At 49.1% G+C, this 23,622-nt stretch overlaps 1 protein-coding gene across 1 annotated transcript in view; it reads right to left on the reverse strand.

Moving 5' to 3' along the window:
• Nucleotides 1–23,622, reverse strand: part of HPSE2 (heparanase 2 (inactive)) — a 69,973-nt gene that overhangs the window by 15,675 nt on the left and 30,676 nt on the right. Inside the window, exons 2-4 of the mRNA XM_021399091.1 lie at nucleotides 9,143–9,316; nucleotides 8,534–8,705; nucleotides 2,018–2,065 (exon numbers count right to left, since the gene is read on the reverse strand). Coding sequence (XP_021254766.1) covers nucleotides 2,018–2,065; nucleotides 8,534–8,705; nucleotides 9,143–9,316 — 394 coding nt within the window. The remainder of the gene's footprint in view (nucleotides 1–2,017; nucleotides 2,066–8,533; nucleotides 8,706–9,142; nucleotides 9,317–23,622) is intronic.

Genomic DNA, 23,622 nt, shown 5'->3' on the forward strand with positions numbered 1-23,622 from the left:
GGAAGCAATGAATCTTCACTGTGTGCAGGACACCAAGCTTTGGAGCAGAGCCAAGAGGAGATGTGGTTGTGGGAAGGGTTCTGAGCTGTGGAAACCCACATCCAAAGACTGAGGGGGTCCGCAATAGACTGAGCATTCAGTCATAACCAAGCAATAAACTAAATTACACAAGAAATGCCAAAACTCTCTGAGCCACTGTCAGTCCTACTTGCCACACCCTCTGCTAGTGGAAATTCCCTGAACATTTCTGAGCCATTCACACATCCCTCTCCAGCAACACATTACTTCTGAAGAGGGAGGCACACACACTGAGTTACATATGTAAGTGAAACCATACTAAGAAAGACTGGCAAGCCTGCTTATTTACACTCAGTGTCACTTCTCAGATGTATTTCAGAGAAGAGGGAATAGTCGTGTGTTTTCACAGAGGATAGGGAACCCTGCAATGTATTCCCTTCTCAATTCCCCTTCTGGATAGAGTGCAACCTTTTCAAAGGAGTAACAGATTTGACAAATTTATAACCAATATCCCAGGAGAATGTTACGGTTTGGAACAGAAAGGCTCATACTTGCAGTTAGACAGCAGTTCAGTTTCCTGCTAATAATTTTCTTCTTGGATACAAAGGAACTTGTTTTGTTTTGTTTTGCTGTTTGGAGCAGAGGAATGAGACACTGTTTTCACATTTACTCATAAACAGTACAGAAGCCCAGATTGGAGCTGTGGCTATTGTCAGTCCTCCCAAAAGCACACGGGTATGACCCTCCCGAGCTGGAAGCCCTGGCAGGGGGAGCAGCAGCTCTTGCACCTGGGTGGGAAAAGCTCAGCAAGTGGCATCCCAGCCACGCTGCCTAGCTGCGGTGAGCGGTGCCCCCACCTGCCCATGGCACCTGGTCCTGTAGGGAAGGGTCCCTAAGCCACAGCTCCCTGCACGCCACAGTGCGAGCCCCTGCACAAAGGCTGGCCACTTCTTCCTGCAGTGCGTCCAAGGGCTTGGCCCAGCCATCAAGCCCTGCTTCAGCAAGCGAATTCCTGGGCTAAGTAAATGCGATCAGCACATCGTGTAATCATGAAAAGCAAACTCCCTGCTGAGACATAGATCATCATTGCACAGCGTGAGCCTGTAAGTAACACAAATCCCACTCCAAACGCTCTGCTACCCCACTGCCCTGCTTGCACCGAGCTGCTGCCTCAGGGAAGCCCCAGGAGCCAGGTAGCAGAGCATCATGGCAAGGCACATAGCTCCCCAGGAATGGGATCTTCTGGGTGCCGGCCGGGGCTGCTGCCATAAACCACTCTCAGATGCAGACAGTTGCTTCTGCAGGAGGCTCTGAGGTTAATGCACTGACACAGAGCCCCTGGGCTCACTTGAAGGAAAACCTCATGTTTTAAAAACCACTGAGCTCTTTTTAAGTGTAGGTCTCCAGGTGGGCTTTACAAGAGGAACTGTGATCTGCAGGAGGGGAACAAATGCCTCCATAACCTGGCCAGTACACTTCAAGTGCCAGGAGGAGACCAGCAATGCTGGCAGGTGATGGGATACTCTGAGTGGGAGGGGATGGGATGGGAAAGTAGCCTGAGCTCCCTTGACGGTGCAGTGCTAAGCTCAAGTTGAGGACATAAGCCCAGCCAGGACCTGAGACCCCAACTCCTCTGCTCAAGGCACCAGAACAAATGCAGTTTTTCAAGAAACAGGGAGGTTTCATCCTGCCTTCTGCTTCCAAAGGCATGTGCCATCAGCCTAGCTTTGGACCAGCAGTCATGGGGCTTGATTTCCAGTGGGCAGGCATGTTTTTTGCCTCTGACTGAGCTGCAAGCATTGGAGGTGAAACATGCCCACTTCTGTTTGCTGCAAAAGAAGGGGCAGTGCCTCTTTTTCCTACTTAAAGGACAAGGACAGCAGAGGTGGCTCCCAGTGTTTGTCCCCTTCCACACCCAGCCAGCCCATTTGTTTTGCTCTGGACACTGTCAGATCACTGCAATTAGCGTAGGAAAGCAGAAGGAATGGTGAATACCTACTGTTGCCAGGTAACAGCATCCACTGTGCTGCCAGCCACTTTCATGAACCTACAGGAAACAGAGGAAGAAATCATGTAAGCCCAATGTTGTCAGAGGTGTCCATAAGCAAGGGGAAATCCTAAAACAACCTACATCACAGGATACCAAGGATGGTCACTTTTGAAGGTTAGAATGTATACAAGCGATAGGAACCTTTGGTTTGGTCAAGTGAATACAATGATACTCTTTGGTGCACAGAGATCCAGGAGCACAGGGGTGCACGGAGATCCTCACTTCCCAAGGAAGGGAGCTGCATGTCCTGCAGCCCCAACTGCCCCCATCTGGCAACCAAGAATGGGAGAGGAAGGAGAAGGTTTGTGGGGAGAGATGGGATGTTTGATCAGGCCAGCTGGCAAGGAAGGGAGGAGCAGCCAGCAAGCTTTGCAGCACACGAGCCTCTAATTGGGTCTGAAAAAAGAGCAGCAAACTTCAGCCTAAATATAGCTTGGAAACAATCATTCTGACTTTAAATTAATGACGATAGTCAATTATAGACTGGGACAAAAGGGCATCTGGACCCTGTGAAGCATAAGAGGACACTGGCTAAGGCAGAGGTAATAAATCCCTGCGGACAGGAGAGAAGAGACACAATTAGAAATGGAAAAACAATAACGTGCTGTAATAGCACTGATGCATCCCCACTCCTGCTGCCCAGCAGTGCAGTGGCTGTCAGTTCCCAGGCTCGCTCTCCAGCAGTGCCTTGTGTCCCTGCCAGGGGCAGCAGAGCAGTGGCTTTATGGCTGGCTCCTCCCTGAACAGGGCAGCAGGACAGAGCAAGAAGCACAAATTCTGCACCACTCACATAGGGGACCTGGCTAAATGGGACAAGGCAGTTCTGCACACTCAGCCACAGAGGGCACCTGCTGAGGATGCTCCTCTGCAGAACTCACTGCTTGCAGCACGCCTGCAATATCACTGCCAGCACACTCCAGTCTTTGTGTAGGGACTGAAAGCAAAACCCCACAACCTCCAGCATCTCTGGAGTGGCAGAAGCATTGCCTCTGTCTGCTCTGTCTCCCTAGGAAACTGACAGACCTCTTAGTTTTCTGTCTCCGTGACAGTAAAATACATTGGCTAGTTCTATTCATTTTCAAATTTTTCTATAAAAGATGCGTAACTACCCAATTTTGCTTTCTGTGTCTATTTTTCCTTCAGCCTTTAAATGGAGATTTGTTGCAAGTTACAGATCAGAATTTCCTGTTAAAGACTCGAGTCGTGATGATGAAGCTGTGCGTGGAGCACCTGGATAACTCAGGCTCTGGGAACCTGGATCAGCTCAACAGCCAACAAGTGGCACTGCAAGAGCCAGAGATGAAAACCTAGTGCAGGTGAAGACCCAGCGGTGCACAGGTACTTGAATATCCATGGCTTAGAAATGCAGATGTTACTAATCCCTTTATTCCTGTAGCACCTGTGCTGCTCAAACCCTGGATTTTGAGGCCAGAGAAGAACCATGCAGACCTGCAGTCCGCCCAGCGCTGGCACACGTCTGTCTGGGATTTCCTGGGCTGCACGATGTGCACATGTGCAGCACCACGCAGGCAGAGCAAACCAGAGGCTTCCGGCATGGATCAGATCCCCGCACATGTGCCGCGCAGATGCTCCGTGCTGGTGCAGTAAATCTGCCATTTCCTTACGCTGGACTCTGTGAGTGCCGCTGAACTCTGAGGTGCACATGCACTAAGTCACCCCTAGGAGCCGCGGGACGAGCTCAGCCTGCTGAGGGCAACATCCCATAATTCAAGCGGCCGCCCCAGTCATGGCAGCATCCCTGGCTAGACTTCCACGTGGCAGAAACCTCAGCACAGCCTCAAAATCTGATAGGGCAGAACCTCCAGGTGGGAGAGAATACACCTCCTGCCCTGATTCAATCCTCGCCAGTCGTGGAGCACCCACCGCAACCTTAAGCAAATTGCTCCCATGGCTAATTAGCCTCCAAGTACATTATTTCTCATCTGAATGTGTCTGTCTTCAGCTTCCAGCCACTGGAACTTCCTAGGCTTATTCCTGATACATTAAAGAGCCATCTGCATTTGGAGATCTCTTTCCCATGAAGGTAATTGCTGATTGTCAGCCTTGAAATTTAAAAAATAAAATAAAATTAAAAAGCGATCGTGTAGCAAAGAATGCAGCTGCAGAAGGCAGACAGATTACCACCTCACAGCGTCCCAGTGGTTTAGCACTGCCTGACTCCCAGAGCTGGATTTCACAAACATGGGTTGTTCCATCTGGTACTCCCTGAGAACTATGCAAGCCAACTGCGCTGTGGCTTCGCTACCAGAAGAGCTGGCTCTGGAAAGCTGGGGCCATGGCCAGGCTCTGGAGGAGAGCGTGCTCCTATCTGCACTGATTTTTCTGCCTCACCACCTTTCTTAGAAGTCAAATCGGGTCAGCACCCATTCTCTGGCTCCAGCTAGAGCAGCCTACTTCATCTCTGCTCACGTGGAAGGCATCGCATACCTCTGCACATCTCTGTAACGTTCCTGATTCTATTACATCTTTTCTGAGATGAAATGACCAAGATTGTAGATAGCAATCAGGATGAAGGTACACCGTGTACCTATACAGCGCTATCATCTCATCTGTGTCTTTTCTGACTCGCTTTGTTCTCCCTGTGACGGTGACTGTGATTTCAGCTTTCCAGCCACCCAGATCCTGTTTCAGTTAGAAAGATTGTCTTAACTCTTTCCTCCTGAAAGAGAAATAGATGGATCGTTTGCTTGCATCTCAGATCTTTGCTCCTACTATAAAACCAGCTGCAAAATGCCTCATCACATTCCTCACATCCTGTTTCAATGTATTCATGAATGCATTTCAATGTATTTATGAATGCACATCCACTAGCTTAATGGTACATGAATTTGAGTTTACGCTGCAGTATCCTTCCCTTCGCATCAGTAGTTACTTGTGGCTTCATTTTTTCCACAGAATTCTTGCTCTGGACCTATGCAGTATCCTGGCTCAGCTCATGCCACCCCCACAGGGGATGCAGCACTGAGAGATGGCTACTGATACCAGCAGACTCCATGGGATCAGGACAGCAGCACCTTCTGCCACCCTAGATGCCAACAGTCCTTGGGACCACCTTCCTTTGGCAAAAGATTATTAGGTTTTGTACTGACGGCATGAGCCTTAACATATGTTAGCATCCTAATAGCTTTCCCTCATGTTTCTTCTCTTACAGCACTGAATATATGATTCAGTGATGCATTAACCCTGTGTCTGACTCCTGATTTACTGTTAAAATCTTTGTTAAATCTTTGTTAACTCCTTAGAATCCCACTTTTTTTTTCCCCCAGGCAAATTCTGAGCAGTCCTGGGATTCCTGTACCCACAGACACAGTAGGTAGCTAACATGGCCTGCTCTCCGACAGCTCAGGCTGCATGAATAGTCTAATTAACACCTCATCAAACTCAACTGTGAGTCGTGTCTGGAGAAATTCCCTCTTGCACCTGCGCACTCACATGTCCCCATTCCCCATTTGTTGCCTCCTGTGCAGCAGGGATTGCTGAGCCCCCGTCCCTGTGGCAGTGGTCTGCTCTGCGGGACAGCCCAAGGTGGCACTCACATGCTCTGTGCCATTTCCCCATGCAAGCTGATGTGAGATATGGGGAGCTTGCAACCCAGCAGTGAAGGGTGTGCGGCCATCACTGAAAAGGGCAAAGCTTGGTGCAGAGAGCAAGGCGCTGCTCATGTTGACACTGCCATCACTGCAGGACAAGGTTTAGGCATAAAGAATAAGTTCAGCTTGGTTGCTAGAAATAACAGTTCAAGAACAGACTGCAGTGTTTGGAACACAGGACATGCAACTGGGAAATGTCGTTTTACATAATGCTTCACGGTGAGGAGCTTTTCTCTGAGTAGTCTCTGCACTCAGATAACTCAGGAGGCTTTCCCTGGAGAGCGCCTAATGTCAGCTTCTGTCTTCTGCTCTTGAAAATCATTTCCTGCTCTCTCTGAACTCTCCTTTCCTTCTTCAGCTCATTTCCATCATTTATCTCACCAAAATTCACTTGTGCACTCTGTGTAATAGGGACTTTTGGCCTGCCAGACAAAGCCAGCCGTCCTGCCTTCTGTGCTGGACTGTCTCATCTCTCCCCTCCAGCCTTAATGCCCACACCATAACCTCCAATTTAGCATCTCTCTTCCAACTGGTTTGACTTCTGCTGTTCATCACATTTTTTTTAAATAAGAGCAAAAGTGTGTAGCTCTCATATCATCAGAACTATGGACCGCATGTGCTTGATCTGCTCTGCAGCCTTCATCCCCTGTGAGCACCACACGGACCACTCACGGTGCTCCAACACGGCAGGCGGCAGGCTTGCCATTGGGAGCACCTCCCGAAATTCCTCCTGCTTGCTGGCTTTGTGGGGCTCATCCGGGATCCCCAGAGGCAAGCCTTGGCTGTGACAGCTGCAAGTACAGGCTCATCTCGTGGACCAGCGCTGTGATGCTCCTGCAGAAGGCAGACAGCTCTCGGTAGCACAAACCAAGAGCACTGAAGAGACCTCAGGGAGCTGCTGGAAATAAAGCTCGTGCAGTCAGGCAGCTTAGGCACTGGGTTTTATTTGTTTGTCCTTTTGCAACTCTGCTTCCAAATACTGCAAATGAGCATTTAACTCTTTGTCTTCATTTAATTCAACTTGTTCCTCATCTTTAAGCCTCGCCTGGTAATACTGTGTACTTTATGGAGGGAAACTAGTGGTTCTTTCCCATAGAACCCCACTGCTGCAAGGCTGGAGGCATGGACTGCTCACTGTGAGCTGCAGGCACTGAGTATGGGGTGCAGGACAAGGCTCAGCTACATGGGCAGGGATGGCAATGGAGTAACAGTACATAGCTTGTAGAACAGGCATGCCCCTTGCAGCTCTTTCTGGCCAGCCTGGTGGTCTGGAGAGCCCCCACCACTCTATATACCCCATTCCCTTTCATTCTCATATGGATTTCCACCACTCTTTCCACCATGATGTACACTACAGCCCCACTCCTGGGTCACCCATCAGCCAACATGTGGCTCTGGAATCAAGAGACCCCCAGCCCTACTGCTCTGCCATCCGCTTCCCCGAGACCCTGCTGCAACATGCGGAGGGCAAACACAGCAGCAGGACCTCCCCTTGTCTGAGAGCTCCTTGGCTCCCATCCCTCTTGTTTTCCTTTCTCAGCCTGCTCTGCCTGGCGCTAATAGACTTCCTGCTGCTCAAGGATTCTACAGCACATTGTGGCTCCCTGAGCTGCTCTCACTGTGCCAAGCAAGCCCCAGGGCTGCAGTGCCCACCTGGCATCAGCGTGGATGCAGCTGTGGTGCCCAGAAGGGGCTGCTCCCTGGCTGCCAGCAGCATTAGCGATGCTGACCTCGCAGCTGGGACAACCAGCTTTATGGGCTCTGTGTGCTGCTGCAGCAGAGCTGAGAATCTGGCCCTCGCTCCCTGCCTGCCTCACCGGGGACCGCATCAGTGTGCTGTTTATTGTTTCTGCCAGATCATTCATGCAGATGTTAATGAATGTGAGACCTAGCTTTGCTCCCAGCAGAGTCCCTTCCACACCTCCCCCTGTCCAGCCCTCTGCGCTGGAGTTTCTGTTTACAGTCCTGCAGGGAATTTCCACTCTGCTGGATGGTCTTCGAGCCCCCATGGTCCCAATTCCTGCTGCCAGCACGCTCCCACACCTCTCTGGTTCCTGTAGCTGGCCAATGTCAACTCCAGCTGTCCAAGTCCCTCAGTGTCACCATTCCTTCCCCATGCTCCTCTCTTCAGCCTCCCCAGACTCCAGATCTGCTGGTTCTCCTATCCATTACTTTAAGCATACATCAGCAGACCCACCTCCCAGCATCACTGTCCATTCCTGAGTACCATTCTTACCTAAAGAGATGAAAAATAAACCAAGAAGCTAAAGCCAGAGGGCGAGTATAATCAATGAAAGTCACAGTGACTGTGGGACGTGTTGGTGAAGCAGCATCACAGCACTGAATGGTGCCAGGTACAGTGTGACAGGCAAAGCCTTCCTCAAGGGACAGCAGGAGGGGAAGAAAGGGCATTTCCCAGACAGGTCATGAACTCCACTGGTGAAAGGGATCTGAATCTCTGTGCCACAAGCGGAAAAACTGTTTGTGTAACTTGGTCAGAATCAATGTGAGCAATCATGAGCAAAAATGCTTTGACAGTGGCTCTGTGCCATGCATTATCCTCTGCACTGTAATGCTTGTCCTGGCCAGGATTGAGCAGCGGTGAAGAAGGACACTACCGGCTTTCCTTCTGCACAGATGGTGAAAGCACAGGGAGAAGCAGCTATTAAAGAGAAAGAGCAAAGTGGTGCCAGGACCCACCTCCTGGCCCCAAAACGTGCAGCTGTGCAGCAGCCTCCAGCTGCACTCCTGCATCCCAGTGGGGTGAGCACCTCAGTCTGCCTGTAACTGGGAAACACGGGGAGTGCTTGAGGAGCGGCCGTTGGCCCAGCCCAAATGAGACAACATCACTTACCCTTCCAAGAGAGCCATGACATTCTTCCTGGGTCTCCCAATGTTCGGCCCATAGAGGTTGGCTCTGGAATAGGTGCGGATGAGCTGCAGCAGGCTCCTCAGCTGGATGTAGTCCTTCCCCAGCTGGCTGCCGTTCACCGAGCGGCCAATCAAGGTCCGGTAGTTATTGGGCTCTGGGAAAATAAGGACAGATGGGCAAGGCTTGCCAGCTCTGCTCTTCCATCTCCTGTTCTGCAAAGAGCTCACGTGCTGTCACACAGCTCTGCAGATTGGGCAGCTGCACGGAGCTGCTCAGCAGTGGATGTGGGCTGCGACCACTCTCCTTTGCCAGATGAACAGAGGCAGTGGGGCTTCTCCTCCTGAGCGAGCCCCTTTGGCTACGGGCTGGGTGACGACCTGCACTTTGTGTCATCTTCCTGTGCTCAGGGGGTGCCTTCTTCCCCTGGCACTGCAGCTGCTGTGCCCACCCCAGGACCAGCCATGCCACCCTACAACAGGAGCCTTCAAATACCTCTGAACCGACATCTACAGTGTCCTGGGACCCACAGACATCCTCTTCCCAAAGGGAACACCGCTCCGCATTCCCAGGGCTCCCTGTTCCCACACTCACCGTTGCCCAGCTCCCAGGAGATGTTGTATTTCTTGCTGGCACTGTACTTCAGCAGGCTGAGCGCGTTGGAGCTGTTCCAGGAGTTATTGGGATTTCGGCGCAGAGCATTCAGTGCAAAGATCAGGTGAAGGCCAGAGCAGTCAGCAAAGTTATAGAGTTTGTCTAGAGACCTGGCTGGGAAGAAACAAAACACAGCTTGTAATTCAAATGAAAGCCAGTTCTAGGGAGGTTCAAATGATCCTGCTGTCTGTCAGACCTCAGCTCCTGTGCGGATGAACTGGGGTCAGGTGCCATCCCTGTAACAACTGTAACCGCAGAAGTGCACCTGACCTTTGAAACTGGGATAGGATTCCAGGCATGGGCTAAACTCCTTCCAGCATGGAACTTGGACACTCTCCACCGCTGTGTTGAAGCTAGGGGCAGCATTACCAGAGACAAGCGGCTTTATAATGTCTCTTTTCATCTGCTCCTGGCAAAGAAATATCAGCCTCTCCTGAGCTCATCCCACCTGGCACAGCTTTTGGGATAGCGCTGGGGAGGAGAGGAGGGGAGCTGCAGAAGGAACCACTGGCTCAGGGTCACCTCCTCCACACTCTGACAGCTCCATGGGTATTGCTTTTGGGTGTTGGGGTCATCGTTGGCTCCGGGTCCCACCCTTGTCCCCAGGCTTCCCAGATTGCTGAGAGCCATGGAGGCCCAGGGATGGGGAGGCTGAGGGCAGGCTGGAGGCTATGGAGCAGTGAGTCCTGGAGACAGCTTGGGCAAGCAACCACACTGCTTGGCAGCACTCACACAGTGTAAGGAGATGATCAACAGCCACGGGAATGTGTCAAGAACAAACCATGCTGAAGTCTTCTCCTGATAGAACAATAGCACCACTGTAGGTCTTCTACCTTGAGGATTTTTAAGGCTTTTGACATGATTGCACATCAAGTTCTCTCTGGCAAGCAAGGTGACCGTGACCTGGACTGGGCTGCAAGAGGAAATGCGCACATCGATAGCCTCTATTGGTAATCTGATGTTCAATGGAAGAAACCCAAAGCGTGTAAGCAGCCTGCCCTGAATCTTCTTACGCTTTGCCAGTAAAGAAGGGCACAATCCATACATCAGAGCTGCTAGGGCACTAAGGTGCTGCTGTGCACCTTCATGGCCAGTGGAGCTGAGGGAGACAGCGAGGAGACATGGCACGCGGTGGTGCTGTGCCACTGCTATGCTGCACCACGTGCAGGTGGCACGAAGGACACTGTGACCTGTCTCGGTCCCTGAGAGCCCCAGCAAACGTGGAGCTGCCCTTGAGGTCTGAGGAGAGTAAACTTATTTTTAAAGCAGAGCATTAGGGGGCTCACGGAACTCAGTTAGCTGAGTTGTTGTTTAACAGATTGCAGCAAAGGCATGGGAAGACGAAAGGAAAAATGTGGAAAAGAAATTGCTAATCCTTGTACAGCCTCTTTTTGTAATGCTTCTGGTTGTTAAAGTGAAAAGTAGCTGAGTTAGATTAACCTAATGCATTCATCCCACTGGCTCAGGCACATTAGCTGGTTTTCTGGATGCTTAGTGGATTAGAGACAGATACAGTTACTTAATACTCATTTACTTCAGAGCTCCGGGCAAAAAGCAGTGCTTTGAAATGACTTGTCTATGAAGGGGATAAGATAGACAACCCCATGACAACAGGAAGACAGGAGAAAGGTGTCACCTGCAGCTCCCCTGATAAAAATGAAATCTTTTCACCAGCGCAAAACAGCCATAGTTCTTAAATGCTACAGTAGGGATTTTGTTTCTCTTTAGGAGTCTCTTCAGAGGGCTGGGAATTGACTTTCCATGCATCGAACGGAGGAAACAAGCCGCCTGTTCACCTCAGCACAGGCCCTGCCACTGTGAAATTCTATTTTCCCCACAACACTTACTCTGTTTCTGTGCGCCTGCACACAGAGGTGCCTCACGCATTTCGTGCTCCAAGCTGGAAACCTCCATGGGGTGGAGCAGAAAGGAGCCACCAACCCTAACAAGAGACCTTGACCGACTCCACCAGCTGCCCACCCATTGGGCCCATCTGACATCTCCATTGCAATGAATATTGAGGCGGGAAGAGCTCTGCCATGGGTCGCTAAACCACAATGAAAAGCGTATTGTGAAGACCCTGAGCGATGTCCAGCCCTCCGTAAGTACAAACAGGGCCCAAAGAAACTGCTATAAATATTTTACTGCCATGACTAGGGATGGCAACATTACTTCTGAATAATGAGAACATGAAGAATCACAGTATTATTAACAGCTGGCTAAAACTCTCTTTGAATTCTAGATAATTGCACCGTTTTTTCTTCATCAAACACAGAAAATCTTCCAGGAATTTAACCTTTCCCCAGCTAACAGATCATTAGGCAAGGCTTTCGCAAAGCTTTTCAATAGACAAAGCCATTGTCATACTAGAATGAATCTTAATAGAGCAGAACTGGATTTATACGATGCTCTCGCTGCCCCTTTTCCCCCTCCACCCGCTGCAGGCACACACACTCAGAGAGGGAATAAAGCAAATAAAAGAAACCCGTGTACATTAGCATAAGAAAAAGCAATAAAGCACCAACTTCAGAGTGTGTAGGTGCAAAAACCAAGGCAGAGGACCCAGTTATCTGTAGTAATGGTGTTCTGGAACCTTCCTCTGGGGGCTTACACCCCATGGCCCCAGCACAAGGAGAATTTAAAAGTTGTTGGGGTCTTGTTGATTCTTTGCATCCTTGCTTTTGGAGGCATAGACACATCTAAAGAGTGAATAGCGTGCTACAAGGCATGGCCAGGTACAGTGGGTGATGGTCTGCTCACATTCTGGCTGCTTGCATGGATCTCTCACCCTGCACAGAGGAAGACAAACGACTTCAAAATGCAGAGATGTATCTGTGTGGCCACAAATGGTGGTGGGGCGCATGGGGCAAGTATGTCCTGTGGGATTGTTTCTTCTTTATACTGGGCTGAATTTTAACATTCTCTGAAAGACGAATGGCACTTAACTCTACAGCCTGCCAACACAAAATCTGAGGCACATTAAGACATCTCTGGCAGTTTAAAATAATTGCAAAGAGTTTCCAGTCGTCATTACTGAGTTAAACATTATACTAGAGACTTTATAGGGAACACGGCCTGGACTGCCATTTGGTAAGAGGGACAGTTCAACAATCTCTGGTTTTGAAAGCCTTCCACGTCTTTTATTCAGCTTCAGGAATCCTGCTTTGGCAGGGTGAGCCTAGAAACCCATGTGCACACTGAGCAGGAGCCGGAGCCTGGGTGGTGGGGCACAGCACAGTGTGCGGGGGCAAATGCACAGCAGATGAAGTCTCCTGTTTGCAAAACAAATAAATGCAGTTCTAGAAATAGTGGTTTCAGCTAATTGCGGGGTTCACTTGATTCAGCATTGCCCATAAATTCTGTGTGGAGCACCCCTGGAGCTCCTCATGCCAGGATTTCCTGCCCCTCGAGCATTCCACAGGAGATAGTGGAGGGAAGGGGTAGGGAAAGAGCTGGCAAAGAGCAAACAGAAGGCCAAAGACAGCTCTGCAGGGAGGGGGCAGAAAGAGCAGGACAGAGCGTTCAGGGAGGAGATGAGTAAGGCGGCTGGGGAGGGTGATGAATGGAAAAAGAAAGGTATTCCCACAGCCAGAGGAACAAGTGGGCACATGGAAAATTTACAAAATTGCCACCATTGTCAGCTGAATCCCATTTGCACTGTCTCTCTCAGGCTGAACATCCTCAGAAAACCATGTGTGTGGCAAGGACTTGATGTTTTCCTAGTGAAAAAATCAGAAGATATGCAACAGGCAATCGGAATAACACAAGGCCCAAGGGACAGGCTGGCAAAACTAGCCTGCAGTCTTCCCACGGCTCCTGTCCTCAGGCAGGACAGTCAGAACCCTCATCCGCAATGTGCAGAGAGCAGCCTTCATCACCACCAGTGGATCAGGGGCAAAGCAGCATCCCACTCTGCCCATATGCACATAGCTGGATCCACACGACCACGGGAAGATTTCTCTATAGAATCACCGAGGTTGGAAAGGACCTCCAATTCCATTCTGGATGCTAAGCTATCCCTTCAAAGCTGCTGCTTAAAGCAAATTTTAAGGCTTTTGAGGCTACCAAGAAGTCTATACAGTTGCTGGAAATTACATTCTGATGATGACCATCCCAGCTGGGAAGCTGTTTTGCTTTAATTCAGTCTTCTGAAGCATTCTGCTAGTCAGTAAAACCGCATCATGTAAAGATGCTTAAGAATTTGCAGGCAAAGTCACCGCCAGTTTGCTGGCCTCAGACCGACAGACACTTCACCTGAGGTGCTCCCTCTGCCTCATCAAGCTCCCGACTTCCACCAAAAGGATGGAAGTGCACAGCCCCATTCCATTGCTCTGCTGTGGCACGCTGGAGGTCTGCTCTGAGCAACAAGAAGTGCTTTGGCAGAGCCCCATGGTGCTGTAGGAAGGGGATCTGCTTTAATCCCATCTGAGGAATACCTGAAAGTTGGAGGAACTGGCTTTAATACTGCCCGTCAGTGAAGAAATGCCGCGTGCTGTGTGTTAATGAGGAGCTGGATTTCGCCTCCAGCTGGATGACAGATGGGGGATATGGGGAGATTCCCCCCAGAGTACCGAGGGGGCCTTGTTCCAAGGGAATTGTCATCATCCCTAGCCTTTATGCAGCTCAACATTGACCCTCGATATTCATTCAAGTCTTTAACTTGATATTCTATTTCATTGCCAATCCAGAGGTGATTATTCCGACCACGTGAGCTAGGTTCAGCCCGTAGCTCTGCCGTACAGAAATAGCAGTCTGGGGGCTTGGTGTCAATCTCTCGCCAATAAGGAGCTTGGCTGGCGGCCATGGATTGTGGGCTGAGTTCCCAGCTGGCATATAACTTGGAAGACAACCACGAGGTCTGGGTTCAATATCCAATTGCTAAGGAGTCTGGCTGACAGCCTCATTTTGTGGAATGAATCCCAAATTAATATAATGCTTTTGATACCAGACAAGGGGCATGGCCTGCTTCCAAATGCTGTAAAGGCTCAGATAAAAGCTGTAGGCATTGGGTTCAGTGTGTAAATGGTACCGAGGTCGGATAACAGTCAGGATTGGGATTAATCCTCAGATGGTGAGAAAAATGAGTGAACCCTGAGCTCTGCCTTCGAGCAAAAAGGAGCTCAAATGAGCAGAATAGCTCTGTTTTCCATCCTTGCGTGGTAAAGAACTCACAGGACAGTAATGGTTTCGAGGAACAAGTGTAAATTGACATGGAGCTTCAGAAGAGACGTGGGATCTGGCTTCAATCTCAAAGTGCTGTAAAGCTGAGATAATGGCCAGAGGGGCAATTTCCAAACCCTCTGCTGTAGCCTTGTGCCTGGGCAGGAACTGAGATCACATTACATCTAGGAAAGATGCTTTCTTCTGCTGCATAACCTGGACTTTTAAGACATTTTCCCATTTCAATTAGGATGAATCAGGCACCATTTGAGTTTTCAGAGATAAATAGAGCTGGTCAGGAAGAGGTCTGAACAAAGCAAGGGAGAACAAGGCTGTGATCACCACCTGCACGTTGCTGGGCTTCAGCCACGGACATGGACAAACTTGATACCATCACCTCTGCCTTGAAGAAACTGCAACGCCAGATTGGAAGTGAAGCATCCCAAAACACCCTGTAAGGACAGCAACTGCACCTTCCTAATAACCATGTGTGCAGAAGACAAGTGCCACCAGAGATATTCTGTGCCACTGAGCGCTCACTGCCCACGACAAAGCCACCTTCACCTACGCAGGGAGGGAGCGAACACGTCGGTGCTGGGAACGCAACTGCAGATACAACCCAGCTCTGCTGCCAGAACGTTTGCTGACAGAATGACTGTTTTATATGGCTATAAGAGCAGCTATAATCGCAGCTGTCTGAAAAGCAGCAAAATCTATGATGTGTGTTTCTAAATCCAATGACAGCTGGCAGTGCTGTGCTGCAATTCCTTCTTTTACACAGTTTAGCTAAAACACTTCTCCGTGGATCACCCTGATTTATCAACAAACAGCAGTTTCTGGAACCATTTAAAAGCATTCCCAAATAGGCAAGAAGTGGTCAGCTCTTCAGGCACTCAGCGATCCGCGAGCTCCCAGGCAGGAGGCGGCTGGGATGGACAGGAGGCAGATGGGGGAGGATGGGGCTGTAGATGGCACTGCTGATGGAGAGGGCAACAGCAGAGAATTACCCATGGGGGTGGGCATGATGGTTTAAATGGTTTCTAGCTATGCCAAGGTCCAGACATGAGCCATTTCTGTGCTTCCAGGGTGTGGTGTGGACAAGACACAAGGTGTGCATTGTGCCTGTCCCCTATGTGCCCACTGTCCTGTGCACGGTTATTCCAACGTGCTATTACTGTTAGACTGCATTTTTCTTTATAAATGTTTTTTTTTCTAACAGTGCTAATGCTGCATCAAGAGGATGAGTGTTTTCAATGCTTTCTTGAAAAAAAAAAAAAGCAAGCTGCAGCATAGGCTGAGCACCATCCCGAGCACAAGCTGCCCGGCTAAATTGGAAGGGAGGGTGTACAGGTACGATGCATGTTTCTAACACCTTCATTTAATCCCAGCACAATGCTTAACCGGGGCAAGCTGTGCACCCAGACCACCTGCTCCTGGTCCTGATATTACTCTTCCTTTGCTGCCTGATCCTCCGCCACGCGGCAGATGCACGGCTTCCTTTCAGAGTTGCCTTGCACAGGGACACAAGCCAGACCCACCCTGCAGCACCCGCAGCGCCGTGCGCGAGCTCCCTGCCGCCCCACATTCATAAACCATGAGTCAAATCCCCCAAAACTACAAGACCCGGTTTGAACAGAGCTTTCACTGCCTCCTCTTTGCTAAAATGTTGGGTGCATTGTAGGACAGCCTTAGGCTTTTCTACTATCACAAAGGCTAGAAGTTGACGTGCAGCAAAGCGATCGCCTTGTTTTGTTGGTTGTTTGCATTGGGCTCACGTCTGTATGGGATGTATGGATGGCGTCCCCACATACACAGAGAGGAAATCCAGAATGCAGAAAGACATCAGACTGTGGGTCCGAAGCACCGTCCCTCCTCCCTGGGAGGGAGAGGGAGCGACCAAGGCTCTGCGCGCACTTTGCAAGCTGGGCATCTGGTATTTTTCAAAACTCTGAAACATTTTAACAGAAAACTGTCCTGAAGGAAAAAAACCACAAAAATAAACCCAAAAAACCCCCACACACCACCCCACCAAAAAAACAACACATAAAACCGGAAATGTTTCAATCTGAAATCCTTAATTAAAACCACACTCTTTGGTACATAAAGGAGGAAGTTAAAAAAGAAATGTACTTTTGCACATTACAGACAGCATTATAATAAACACGAAGCGCTGCCAAGAAAGAGGCATTTTCAAGGCTAAAGTAGATGCCTCCAGCTGCACTAAAATAATGTCAGAGGGCTTGTCCACATTACAAAGTGTCATTGCATTTGAACGCAATAGCGAACAACCAAGCTGGATGGATGGGGAGGACAGCAATTGTTGGCGCAGCCGCCAGCGCTGCGGCAAGGACCAGAACCCGCTGGGGTCTGTGAACTGCTCTGCCTTCCCACAGATCCCAGACCCTGGTCTTAATCTGTAAAATATTCGAAGGAACTGGCCGCAGCTCTTCCTGCTCCTCCGCTCTGCACGCGGCTGGGCTCGGCAGATACGGCTCAGCTGGAGGGACCCGGCTTGGCAGAGCTCTCCCGGCTGATCTTTGGGGAATCTTGTACCAGAGCACACAGGGTGGGGCCCGGACCCGACTTTTGAGGCATGAGCAGAAGGCCGGAAAGGGCCGGTGTCAGAGCCTGACGCCTGCATGAGGCAGCCGGCAAACACGAAAGTAGTGCAGAAGTCAAACTCAGTGCTTGGGCAGGACGGAATGGATCTCTTGTAAAAGTATCCACCACTGGCTTAAAGTCTGCTGCACGAAAAGCAGCCTGGCCCCATAAAAACGTCACAGTTACTACTTAATGTCTGTGATCCAAATAAGCACCTGGCTTCTAAGTCCAGACTTGCCCATTTTGACCCCAGTAAGCAGGTCTTGCTATATACACCACTGCCAGGTGGGATTTTATTCCTTCTGGATAGCTCAGCTTTAAGATCAAACCATATCTAAATCTATTTTCATTAAGCAGCATTTTTTTTATTTTTTATTTTTTTGCAGCTTCTCAGTATCAGTGTCATAGAATCATAGAATCATTAAGGTTGGAAAAGACTACTAAGATCATCTAATCCAACTGTCAATCCATCCCCATCGTTCCCACTAACCACGTCCCTCAGTGCCGCGTCTCCATCGTGAACTCCATCACCTCCCTGGGCAGCCTGTGCCAATGCACAACCACTCTTTCTGAGAAGGAGTTTTTTCCTACTATCCAGCCTGAACGAACTCTGGTGCACCTTAAGTCCATCGCCTCTCATCCCATCACTGTTATCTGGGAGAAGAGGCCAACTCCATCTCACCACAGCCTCCCTTCAGGGAGTCGCAGAGACCAATAAGGTCTCCCCTGAGCCTCTTCTCCAGACTGACCAATCTCATTCCTTCAGACACTCCCCATAAGACTTGTGCTCCAGACCCTTCACCAGCTTAGATGTCCTTCTCTGGACATGCTTATGTGCCTCAATGTCTTTCATGTAGGGAGGGGCCCAAAACTGAACACAGCAATCATACCTTCACAGCAGTGCAAGTTCTCCAAACTCCCAACCACCCTGCAGTAATTTGCGTCCTACCAAGACACTATAACAAACCATGGCTGTGTGCTATTCTTGGAGTCTCATGAGATAATACTGATGCACTTAGGGAAGACAAAGAGAGGATGCTGCAAAAAGCAGTGAGGAAGGAGAGGGCACCAGGATGACATCTCCAATCCAGCAAGAGGACTGGAAGTTAAATCTAAAGGGAACCACTCACAAAAGTTGCTGGGTGCCCTCAAACAGAAGGCTTTGGGTAAGGGAAAGGGGTACTGCAAGAGAATCAAAGAAAAACTCAGAGTGAGAATAGCAGAGCAGACATATACTGTGACCGAAAGTCTATCTAAAAGTGCCAGGAGAATGGGGAATACACAGGAAGACTATAAAGCCCTCAAATACACCAACAACATTTACCTTCACCCATACCTCATGGAAGGACATTGGAGGGGAATACAAATTTGAGAAGATATAACTCACTGGGGAACAAGAAATAGGAAGGGTGTTTTTGTACAAAGAATAATTTGGGCTTCAAGAAGAGATAAGAAACAGACTCTGCACATTACCAGGAAGAGAGAGGGAGACAAAGAGTGTTCTGCTAACCAGAAATGGGACATTGACAACAGCTTTTTGGCCATCTGACTGAAGGAGCCAAACAACTGCAGTTCATAGGAACAGGTCATTTCAATTACCCTGGCATCTGCTAAAGATTCAGCTGCACCAAGTTGCTGGAATGCAAAGGGAAAAGCTGCTCTGGAGACGGGGGAAAGGAGCAGGGGACAGCATTTTGGTTACTTGGTTATTCTTTATATAGAATGATGTTTAATAGTCCAAAACTGGAAGCAAATTGGAGTGAAAGTGGTTACAAAACCATAAAGCTCAGCAATTTAAGTCTGTGAAGGAACAATAAAAATGGATTAAAGATAATGTATTTCAAAAAAGTTAAATTTGAACAAATTCAGGGCACAGGTCAAGAGGATCTCTGGGGAAGGGATTTTAAGACAGCATTTCCCAACCAGTGAGACATGGAGAGACAACAGCTGTGCTCTAGGTCCAGGGGAGAGAGCAGCACAGAGAGAAGCAAGAAAATACCCTGGAAATACAAATAAGAGGAATAAACAGGAAAATATCAACCCATAACTCAATGCAAAACAGTGAACAATGTATTGACATATGACAGCTCTTTATTTTTCATAGGGATAATTAACTGTGACATGGTTGTTAATCACAATAATTTTAAGTGCGAAACAGAAGCAGATTTGAAGAGAGAAGGAACAGATGAAATATGATTTAGAAAACCTAAACCACAAGGCACTCAGTTATCACTATAACGTCTGTGTGAAATAGCTTTGCCAAATACAGACGTTTCATATTTAGTCAGTACATACTTTTTCTGCATTTTCACTGAGAATTTTGCTATCACAGGCACTCCCTCCTGCAATAACATTGCCCTGTTTAGCCCTTTGCTCAGATGGCTTTGCCCCTGCTACACCTGAAGTTTACTGACTGCTTTACTCCTCTGGACACGGCTGCATTCCTCAAACTGGTTGCCAGCATTTCAGAGGGGATGCATCTCTTCCAGCTTTACAGCAACAGAGATACCCTCTAAACAGATTTCCCTCATCATTTTATGGTGAAGATCAAGCAGGACTCCTTGTGAAGCAAGCACCTGCAGTGGCTGGGTGAACTCTATAGGGGCTCCACGTCTCCCTGTCTGTCTGGAGAGCAACCAAAGCCACCAGCACTGCAGATACACGGCCTTGGATGGAATGGATGCTGTATTTTCACAACAGTTCCCCTGCAGCCGCTGCTGCTAGCGCAACTCCTCCAGATCAGTTAGCACTGTGGAGATGGAGGGGTGCTTGAAGAGCCTGCCAGGACGGTAGCTCCAAAGCCCATCCATCCATTGGATAAACGTCATGGCTAGAGGTGGCTGTTAGAAACATGGAGCCACGTAGGAAGAGCAGGCAGATGGAGTGCAGCTCACGCGCGGTGTGTGGGACTCAGCTAAACACACAGCAAAAGGCTCCGCTGTGAGTTACCGCAGTCAGTGAATGGATTTAGATGCCAGAACTCATGTTAGCTCTTTTCCAAAGAGACCCTCTGTGTGTTTCTCGCTACATATGTGCCCAACTGCCGAGCGACCTACAGCACTCTCGTACTACCGCAACACAAATCCTCCAACTGAAAATACATCATATTCTGGAGCTAAAGAGTCATATTAAAATCGAGTAGATGAGGTGCTGGATTAAGCTAATGGTATCATTGGCTTGCCTTCTGGGAAAGGGATCTGAGATTTTCGCAATGTACTTGTCAGATTTTAAACTTTCTCCACTAAACAAATAACCACCGTTAAGCCTCTGAAAGGGACTCTGCCCCCAGCCAGAGGAGATGGCCCTCAGAGGCAATTCCTGGGGATAAAGGCTGATCTAAAGAAGTACAATTCTCAGGGTTTAACTGAGAGTACCTCGCTGGTTAAGTAAACCGTTATCTTTCTGGACACAGCGTAATCTCCATTGAAAAATACGTGGATGGAAAATAATAAAATCAGCTTATTAAAATAAATTCCCCAAAATTGCATGCCAGTCTTTAATTAAATAATTCCACCTGAGAAGCCCATCCTCTCAAATCACACGTGGGATATGCTCACTGGCTCCCACCTTGGCTAAATGGGAACCATGTGGACAGCATTAGGAGAGGGAAGTGCACAGAAAGGTGAGCCCAGTGAAAGGCAAAGAACACACCATGGCATGCTGGGGAAGATTAAAGGGAGATAAAAAAAAGGAGGGCTGAGACCTTCTGACAGCAGAGAACGGGCAAGTATCCGTACATGAGAAAGTCTACCAGCTTGCTGCTCTGAGTGGTAAGGAAGGTGTTAGAAGTTGAAAGACAAGGGCTTGTCCTTGGACAAAATACCTCAAAAACATGCGTTTTCCAGCTTAGCAACAACCTTGCTCCATTTTTGCTGCAGTCTGTGGATGTTGGAGGCCTGATCCTGCAAAATGAGGCTGTCTGTGCATTATTGTACAGCTGATAAACATTACCCTTTCAGAACTGGAGCAGATATATATGCTCACAGTGCTCAGAAACAACTCAATGGGTTCTCACTCAGATTTCAGGTCATCTCCTCAAGCCCTCAGTCTGCAACTTTGGCATAAGGAATTCCTATTTAAACAGAGATTATCGGATAAAACCATAAACACTCAAAACAGGTTTGTAATCGCCAGCCTGGGTTTTGTCATGCTCGTGTGCTGTATCGGCACCAAAGGGACAAACCAAGCAAGAGGACGGAAACCAGGAAGCAAGGCCAGGCACCAGGGGCACCTCCTGGGAAGAAACCCGATAGAACTGAGAGTGCCCCGGGGTGAGGCCATCTCCATCCCCCTCCCAGCAGCACTGAGCCCCAGGCCACCACTGGAACCTCATGGTGAAGGGCTACTGAGCAGCTCAGCAGCTTTGGGCACAAACGCTGATGGCAATTCAGTGTCTGCAGTGACTCAGGGAGAAATAGGAAACATTCTGTGTGCATGTGCACACAATTCAGCATTTGTGTCAGAAGAGAAGGTGGCACTGGGGAGGGAAGGTTTAGCAATCTGATGCTTCAGGCCCTAGTCAACCATGGCTGGCACTCCAGCACACACAAGTCCTGGCACAACAAGGGCAACACAAGCATGTGACTATCACAGGGGCTGGAAATCCTCATTAGCTTGCTGATGGCCCTTTACCCAAGTGCAAAGTAATTGTCAAAGGTCTGAGCAGAAGGGAAACCCAGTTCCTGCAGTGCCCTGAAGGAGCTCTGGCGGTGCTGTTGATAGCCATACTGCAGGAGGGCATTGGCTGCGGCACTGCACTGAGCTGGTTTCTAATCAGCACATTACCTGCATATCCCATCCCTTGGTGCAAGAGGCTCTGTTAAGTCCTATCAGTGATGATTTCCCACTTCTTGAAGGATGGAGATCTGCAAAATTTCCTTAGCCTCTAATGGCTGTTTCCCAAGGACAGACTCGCTAGGTGGTGCAAGCTATTGGCAGCTCAAGGGCCCAGAGGAGCTGTTGACTGTGTTTAGGCCATAATCCAGAGGACTTGATTTCATCCAGTGTAAGTGGAACTGTTTTATTTATTCTAGTGGTCTGATGGCAAGGGAGGAGTGCTTCCTGGCTGCCCGCAGCAGCCACAGCCCTGTTCCAGACACAGGGCCCAACACAACCCCACTCCACACAGCAGTGCTCTCATGGGCTGGGTGCCCATCCTCACATGCCACCCAGAAGAGAAATTTGGTCAGATCTGTGCTGCTTCCTTGATTCCTTTTCCTGCCTTCAGAAGCATTTGCTCTTCTCTCAGACCTCACTGCCTGGCCCTATCAGATGAGCACCTGTGGTTGCTCAAGAATAACAGTCATGCTGGAGGGCTGTTTGAGCCCTCATCCACTCCATGATGGCTGAGAGAAGAGCATGAGAAGGGCAACCACACCGTGACAGAGCCCAGCCTCCAACAACCAGTGGCATGGGGACATCCTGGGCCAGCTACACTGCCTGGATATTTATGAGATCATTCATGGATTACTCTTTCAGTGCCTTGTCCCAGCAACCTTTGAATTCCTGCAAGCTTTTGGCTACCTTGTGTCCTAGTTGCTGGTGGTGTGAAGACTCCTCCTTGGCACGGCCATGGTGACTTCTGTGGGTTTCACCAGGATCGAGACCAGGAAGTACTTTCCTTCCATATCCCCATCACGGATCATCTTTGTTAGGAGATGTAAGAGTTTGAGAAGCAATAAGTAGGCAGAGAAAACAAGAGTAGGAGAGACACCCGTCATGGAAACACAATGGCCTGGTGGCAGCTCTGCCACCAAGGTGCAGGGCAGAGCACTGACCTGGTCCAGCTGCAGGTGTAACACTGAGCATTACATAGCAGCCAGATCCCTACTTCCCAAATAAAAACAAGAGCAACAGCCAGGAAGCAGCAGCAGCCCCAGCATTCCACGTGCACCACAAGTGAGACAAAACTCGGAGTAACCTGCTGTCCCATCTAAGGTCTGAGAGCAAGATGTCCTAGTTTGCACAACACAACGAGTGTGCTGAGTGCTCAGCAAAAATTCACGCCAAGTTATAAATAAAGATCCAAGAAGGCTTGACACAAATACTGAGGCAATGACTAGAGAAATGACTTATGAAGTGCACAGTGAATGCCTGCAGGGCTGACCAAATGGAGGAGAAGCTTTTAAGAACTGCAGGCGCTTTCCAGAAGAACAGAATTTGAAGAGTGCCAATTTGTGTCAAAGATTTTCCATCTGCACATAAATAAATAAGGAAGATGGAAGCAGACGAGGAGAAGCTTGTGTTGTCCATCACAGAGCCCTATGTGGGTGTAGCTCCTCCAGTGCAGAGCTGGACTCCAGCGAGACTGAAGTGTTGCAGATGGCCTGCAGTAGACAACTGCATGGAGCTGAGTTATGTGCTAGAGGTCTGATTCTGCCTCCAAAATTAATACCACATTCCAAATGACTCTCTGGACCCTCACAGCATTCACCTGCCAGGGAAATGGAAGAGGGATGGGAGAGCAGTGAGAGCAAAGAAACAAGAAAAGACAACGCAAGACAATAAGTAGAGGGCATAAAGAAAACATACATTGGCCAAGCCATGATGTTTCAGCTCCATTAACTCCCACTGCTGCTAACCACAGCTCCTTAGCACCCACAGGGTGGTCAGCACACCCATAGCAGGAATGGAGAGAGGGATGGCAGCTACGAGGGGGC

This window comes from Numida meleagris, chromosome 5, assembly GCF_002078875.1.
Source record: "Numida meleagris isolate 19003 breed g44 Domestic line chromosome 5, NumMel1.0, whole genome shotgun sequence".
In the NCBI taxonomy this organism is placed as follows: domain Eukaryota; kingdom Metazoa; phylum Chordata; class Aves; order Galliformes; family Numididae; genus Numida; species Numida meleagris.